The 6,951-nt window shown below is 43.0% G+C and overlaps 1 protein-coding gene across 1 annotated transcript; it reads left to right on the forward strand.

The window, feature by feature from the left end:
- Positions 1-246: 246 nt before the first annotated feature.
- Positions 247-5,814, forward strand: LOC112277350 (cilia- and flagella-associated protein 70). Its single transcript, XM_024509544.3, has 6 exons — positions 247-2,860; positions 2,997-3,228; positions 3,366-3,461; positions 3,585-3,692; positions 3,849-4,912; positions 5,055-5,814. The coding sequence occupies exons 1-6, from the start codon at positions 951-953 to the stop codon at positions 5,302-5,304; spliced, it is 3,660 nt and encodes a 1,219-aa protein (XP_024365312.1). The 5' UTR covers positions 247-950; the 3' UTR covers positions 5,305-5,814.
- Positions 5,815-6,951: the final 1,137 nt, after the last annotated feature.

The raw sequence follows: 6,951 nt of genomic DNA on the forward strand, positions 1-6,951 counted from the left end.
CTCTACTCTAACAAGGTCTTATTTACTATGGAAAGCTTAATTGAGATTTCTTATAGAAAAAAATAGGTGAACATCCAAAATAAGAAACTCTTCTTTTTACAACATAGGAAAAACCATGGATGATAAAATAAAAATGTCAAGTTCGTGATAGTAGATGATAATTAAGAAGAACTTTGGGATACCACAATGTAGTTCAATATTGCATGCTAGAGCAATAATTTGAGAAGAAATAACAATTACTTTCCATAGTAAATAAGACCTTTCCATAAATTACTTTCCATAGTAAATACGTACGTTTTCATCCACGCTGGGCGACCGGTTCTTTCCACCTCCCCATGATGCAAAGCAGGTCATCATTGACGAAAAGCGTCCTCCTCGTCTAGAGACGACTGACAATTCCCAGTTGCAAACGGTTATCGCCCGGGGCACAATCACGCTGTGGTCTGGTGCCCTGCGATTCATCGACGAACCCATCTGGAAGGCGAGGTGGTTATGCAGATCTTGTGCAAGTAGTGACCAGCTTCATCGTAGTCACGAAGGAATCGGACGATTGCCGTCGTCGTAGCGAAAAAAAACGCGTTTCAATTTCGAGAAGCTGTGATTCAGTTCTGCAAGCGATAGCTGGATTGTGTGCCAGCCAAGAGCTGGTTTTGTGTCTCAAGCGCATGATTTGTGACATGCAGGGAATTCGAAAAGCGGTGAATCGGCGTCTCTCTGTCTCTCTCTCTTCTGTGTTTCGCTGGATTTAACGATGCAACAGTTTTCTGTTGAGGTAGCGGAGAGTGGCTGTGTTGCTGGGGTATTGGCGAGTAATGAGGGTTGCTCTACTTGGGGTGGGGATGGTTGCCAGCGCCGCAATGGCCCTGTGGGATCCATGGCCAGGTGAGCTCTAGCAATGCTCTATCGCGTATGAGTATATTGAAGCAGCATGATAATGTAGGGGAAACGAGATGGCCTCCAAAAAAGCAGCATCTCCACTGCCTCTAACTCCGCCTTTGCCAGTGCTGGATGAATATGAGGAGGGTGAGGACGAAATTGCCCCGTGCATCATCAAGGTCCAGGTTGTTGCAGCCATGAACGTTTGGGTTTTGGAATCCGGCGAAGAGAAGTCGAAGATAGGGTTCGACATCCGATTCCCGGAAGAACCACCTCCTCCTCCACCGGATCCTGCATTACCTCTACCTGTGTCGGAAGCGTTCTTGCCATGTGAAGAGCCGATTCCGAAGGGGGTTTGGCCTATGCCCCCACCTCCGCCCTCACCTGCATTGGATCCCGCATCACCTCTGCCAGATCTTGCAGCAGCACCTCCCGAATCTCCACCTCCACAATCACCTGCAAATTTCACTATCTCGTATGTGAGAGAATATACGCGGCGTCCATCCTATCGTCTATGCAATAGATTGGTGCAAGAAGAGATGGTCATCACCGTGTACTGGATCTCTCCATCAGGAATTACGAAAGCTCCGATTGCAACTGCGAAAGTGAATCTGGCAGGACTGCTGAATTTACCGTCTGATAGGTCTAATCTGGAGATTATTGCCTCCTTGACGCCGTATGTAGAGCCCGTTGAGGCTGCTCCAACTGTAACTCCTGTTGGCAAGGTAAAGAAGGCAGGTCCTACCCCTCCTCCGAAGAAAGGATCCTCTAATCCACCACCAGCTGCACCTGTTCCACCTGCGGAGAATAAACCTCTTCTCCTAGACGGGGCAACTCTGAAAATTTCTATGAATACCAGCACGCCCCTGGTCACCGAAGCTGATCGCAAGGATGGTTTTGTGATGGAGATCGGTGTCGTGACAATACGAAAACTACCTCCGAAAGTTCAACAGTATGGAACGCCAACAGGTGGGGTGCCACAGACCTTCAATTATACAGTTGGGTTTCCAATTCCAGGATTCACACCAGATTCAACTTGGTGGAACTCGGTGAACGACGTTGGCGAGGGGGTAGACAAGGCAAGCTTCGGCCTATTCAAAGCCACGACAGGTTCTGTAATGCAAGAAGAAGTAATGGTTCCGAAAGTTTTGGTTCCAGATGTGGATCCATCCGTGGGTCCCTGCGAGCTCAAGAGGCTCCTGTTCGGAAGCGAGGAGGTAAAACCCGATTGCCACGTCGAGAATTCCAAGGCGGATGAGTTCGGGTACCCAGCCGTCGTTCAAGAGGTGCACAACATCGTGGTATGGAAGGAAACCGGGATCAAGAGATATCTTACAGGGCAGGGCGCGAACGAGTTGCGAGAGAATTTACGGAAGAAGAAGAAGTGCATTCAAGGCACTGTGGCGAGATATGTGACGGAAGAGAGCTTCAATACTTACTGCGATCCTTTCTTCGACCGCTACCGTGCGACCTTTGATCTAGACTTGAAGCCGTTCCTTGACAAAGAAGGGTCGACGCGCCATACCATTTCCTGTCCATTGAAGGATTTCGTTGAAGTTACGGGAGGCACGATTTGCCTTCGAGAAACGCGACCTTCAAAGGGGAAGCCCGTTGAAGATGATTTCGGACCACCTCCGGTTGCTCCTGTGGCTGCCAAAGGCGCACTACCACCACCTCCCGCTGTTCCGTTGCCGAATGCTTGGGCCGAGAATGGGTCTGTAATTTTTGTCACAATCAAAACGAGTAGCCCCTTTGAGCCCGTGTGGACACCACCTCCCGAACCTGAACTCGAAGTGGAGGATCTCATTCCGAATCGTCCCAAATGCCTCAACCTGCATGACGCTGTGAATGATTCGACCAATAAATTTAAAGAATTCGTAAAAATCGCAGCTCAGGACATCTCCTCCTTGCACAAGAAAGTGCTACAAGGGGAGGAAGTTGGGCAGATATTGGGAGAAGAGGCTTTACCGGCCACTAAGTCAAGGTACAAAAGCTTCGTAAAGTAAAGAATCGAGATGGAAGTAAATTAATGAAAATGCAACCATTTAAAAACTGTCGAACGTTGATGACCTTATACTTTAGGCTCCCTGCACGTGAGTCAATGTTTTGTGATCGTGTAGGAAAGAGAGCGATGCAGACGTGAGAAGAAAAGTGGTGTGGGAGTTGCACAAGTCAGGCGCGTGGCAAATGATGCGTGATGAAATGAAGAGCAGAGTACTCAAAATCGCTGCGGAAAAGTTTAGGCTCGGACAGAATGAGGCCATCACGGGTGGAAAGTTCGAATTCTGCAACTCGTTGTATATAAATCTGATGGAGGAAATCCATACATGCATTGCGGATATGTTCCTCAAGGTCGATTCCTTCAATTTCTGCTACTGGCACACATTTCAACAGTGCTGCTGACATGTTTCCTTCAACAGTGCACACCCGTCTAATGTTCGTGTGCAGCATAACCCTAACATCGAACGTCGTCACATTCGCATCTGCAGAAACACAGAATAGCCAATGCCTTGGAAGGATACGTGGAGTTAAGTGAGAAAGAGAAGAAGCTCTTTCTGCTTCGGCAACTTGCAGATGAGTATGAGGTGGGCCGCACAAAACTCGAAGTAAAAAATTATGTTGAGGTAGCATAAGCATGGATTAAAATTAATTTTCACTACGAATACGTCGTCTGAGGGAAAATCTAACCAAACAACCTTGCATTTCAGTATGCTTGTGACTACGGGACCGCCAACAGATATCACCAAGATAGGCTTCTCGGAGACACAATTCACAACCCCGACATATGGTTTGAATATGGCTGCTTTGCATTGCGTGTAAGCAAACAACAATTCGGAATTAAATTGAGATTAATACTTGGAAGTTCGAGAAAATTTAATTAGCTATACTGAGTTGGACGCATGTTCTCTGCATGGGAATAATACTTGCCACGCAAACTCAGTTCGATGGTATAAATGTGAATTGTGTTGCAGATGAAGACTAAGGGTCGGCCGAGGGAGCGTGGAAAGGCGGAGGAATGCTTTCGGGAGGCGCTCACACTGGACAAGAATCATTTTCTCAGTCTACTGGCGTTGGCTTCCCTCATGTGGCACCGCAACTACTGCACCCAGTCCGAAATCCTCCTTCACACAGCCATTAATCTCCACACCGAGGAAGAGTGGTTGAGTTGGTGCATACTTAGCCAAGTGTACAACGCACAGGGGCAAACGGACAACGAAAAGAGCTGTATCAGGAAGGCAGAGGTCCTTTATACGTCATCACATGGGAATCGTAACGCATACACAGCCCCCCATGTTCTTCTCTCGCCGCTACTCAAATTCCCCTTCAGTTGTGGACACTTGTTCCTTCAAGAAAACCTTCCCAGTAGCACCGTCTTCTTCGAAACGGGCCTCTTTCTCCTGGACTTGCACCTGCAAAAAGAAGGGAAACAAATTCTGGACTTAGAATGTGACGTATTTTCAACCGCGTTTGATAACAAATGGGCACACGCGAAGGTACATGAACTCAACGAGGAGTATGCGAAAGCAGAAATCTGGATCAAGGAGAACTTGTCCATTACCCATGAAGAGCCCATGTCCTGGCTGTGTTTAGGGCGTATTCGCTATTTGAACAAAAAATACCAGGAGGCATTAGAAGCTTATGAGAAGCACATACGCTACCAAGGAAACAAACAAGTGTACATGTATGTTCACCTCGACATAGGCAACTGCCACCTCCAGCTTGGGAACTACAATGCGGCCAAGAAGGTGTTTCTCAAGCTCTGTCAAGTAGAACCAACCACAAGCTCCTGGCTCGGTGCCGCTATCGCATTCTACAGAACGTGTGAACATAAGCATAGCGAGCAAGCATTGGTGGAAGCAAATCACATGGATAGCAAGAATCAAAGGGTGTGGGCATACCTGGCCTTGGTCTGTCTCGCCCTAGACCGAAACGAAGAAGCAGAGATCTCGTTCCAGCAATTGCAGAAACTCGAACTGCATGATGTTCACTTGCTACTCGAAGTCGCTGATGGGTTTGCCAAGTGTGGAAACTACCGGTAACATTCCTAACCAAACCTTCAATCCGAAATCTCTCATTCACAATAAAACCTCTAATGACAGAGATTAAGCACCGATCTCAAATGATTTAGACTTTCGTGAACAGTAATTGTGCGGCTGTATGTTGGAATGGAAACGCAGAGATGCAGAGGCAGCGGCAATGGCCGTGAGGAAGGAGGAGGAAGGGCAAGTGTTGGCTAGGTTCAAGTTAGGAGAACTGTATCACCAACAAGGAAAACTAGAATGCGCAAAACTGGAATATGAGAGCATCATGAAGCGGGAATGCGCCACCGGCGTGGAGAAAAGCGCCGCGGAGGAGCGCTACAACCAAGTCCACGACGCCATTGCCGCAGCTCGCATTCCCTCCTCCGATAGTCGCGTCACCATTTGAGCTCACCGACACTCGCCCACCGCGGGGCCGGGCCAGGTCGGGTATTGGCCGGCCCTGGGTGTTACCGATCCGGTTCTTATGCCGGGCCGAGCTTTTGTATTGCGGCGTTTATTACAGGTTTCATTTCTTTCAAACCACTTATAACATATTAACTCAAGGGAAATAGTATTCTCTTTTCTAGAAGGGGAGACAAAAGGAATTTAATGAAATTTTAGAAAAATGTATTTTTTAAAGAATGTTACATTGTAGATGAAAGATTTAAGAATGAAGGTGGTAGGTGCAATACAGAAACTTCGATTTAGGCCTTACTCAAGAATTATTGTTAGATCTGTTATCTAATAAAAAATAAATATAAACAAATAAATCCTTCAAAGTTTTGTTTTGAAGATTGTGAATATATCTTAAAACTTCAATAACTCAGAAACAACTACAATGCCTATTTTATGATCACAATTCCAAAGAAATAGGTTTGAAAATTGTGCAATTTCATTAAAACTAAATTGAAAGAAACCTGAAGAAATCTATATAACTGCAACAAAAAATCCTATCACAAAAAAATAGCATGATTATAATAACTAAAGATTTTTAAACACATACAATGCTTGTGCAACTAGGAATTATCACTTTGGAAAAAAAAACCTTATAATATCCACCAATATTTATTGGATTTTATTTATTTATTTATTTATCATTCGAAGTGCATCATTCAATCTTTTTATAATCTATAAAATAAGAAAAAAATAAAAATAAAAAATAAAAAAATCTAAGAATTAAAATTTGCATAAAATATAGATATATCAAAACAAAAACAAAAAATGTTTGTATTATTTTCTATTCTTTGATCATAATTTGGTTGTATAATTATATGTAATTTTAAAAATTCATTTGTGCTCTGCATCCAATTTATAGTCCTTATTTTTGTGTAAATATCAATAATATTAAACAAGATAAGACTTCATAATTATTTCTTATTTTAATACCTACCAAGTATTAGCAATTTATAATACAATAGAAGAGATATTGAAAGCATGTAGGAATATTGGACATGACCAAATACTAGAGTATTTCTAGATCTATACCAATATCTATGATTAGAATATATCATACTATTTTGCAAAGTGCATCTAAGATATGAGTGCCCAACTTAAAATGTATATTATACCAATTAAGAATATATGATTATAGCATGATATTTTAAATAGTATGATCCACACTATTCAAATTCATACTGAAATAGTTTGTAGACTTGTAGTATTTGTAAAAATGATTTGGCTAACAAGGTCACAAGTCCTATAAGTGTGCTTTGTCTACCGTGTCAAAAGACTTGATGTAAAAACCACAATGAGTAGCAAGAGGGGGTAAAGGAGAGTATTATGCAACACCATCAACATACTAAATTACAAACATCTACCCATATACTACCACATCGAGATAGGAACGGCAATGGTAGGATGTGTTTGAGCAACCATACAAACAAATCATTTTGCTAAAAACATTTAATCATAAAAATTGGTCATAACAATATCATATTGTAAATGCACATAATATGTAAAATTTAGCTAAGGACTATAAAACGTAATAGTTCTTAATTTTTATTTTATTTATTAAATAAAAAAATTAGAAAAACAATTAGATACTATAGATAAT

Source organism: Physcomitrium patens, chromosome 25, assembly GCF_059467195.1.
Source record: "Physcomitrium patens ecotype Gransden chromosome 25, ASM5946719v1, whole genome shotgun sequence".
Taxonomy (NCBI): Eukaryota; Viridiplantae; Streptophyta; class Bryopsida; order Funariales; family Funariaceae; genus Physcomitrium; species Physcomitrium patens.

Coding starts and splice junctions, on each gene's coding strand:
- LOC112277350 (XM_024509544.3), top strand. CDS start 951: ATGGCCTCCAAAAAAGCAGCATCTCCACTGCCTCTAACTCCGCCTTTG. Junction 2,861..2,996: donor TTACCGGCCACTAAGTCAAG/GTACAAAAGCTT, acceptor GTGATCGTGTAG/GAAAGAGAGCGATGCAGACG. Junction 3,693..3,848: donor ATGGCTGCTTTGCATTGCGT/GTAAGCAAACAA, acceptor ATTGTGTTGCAG/ATGAAGACTAAGGGTCGGCC.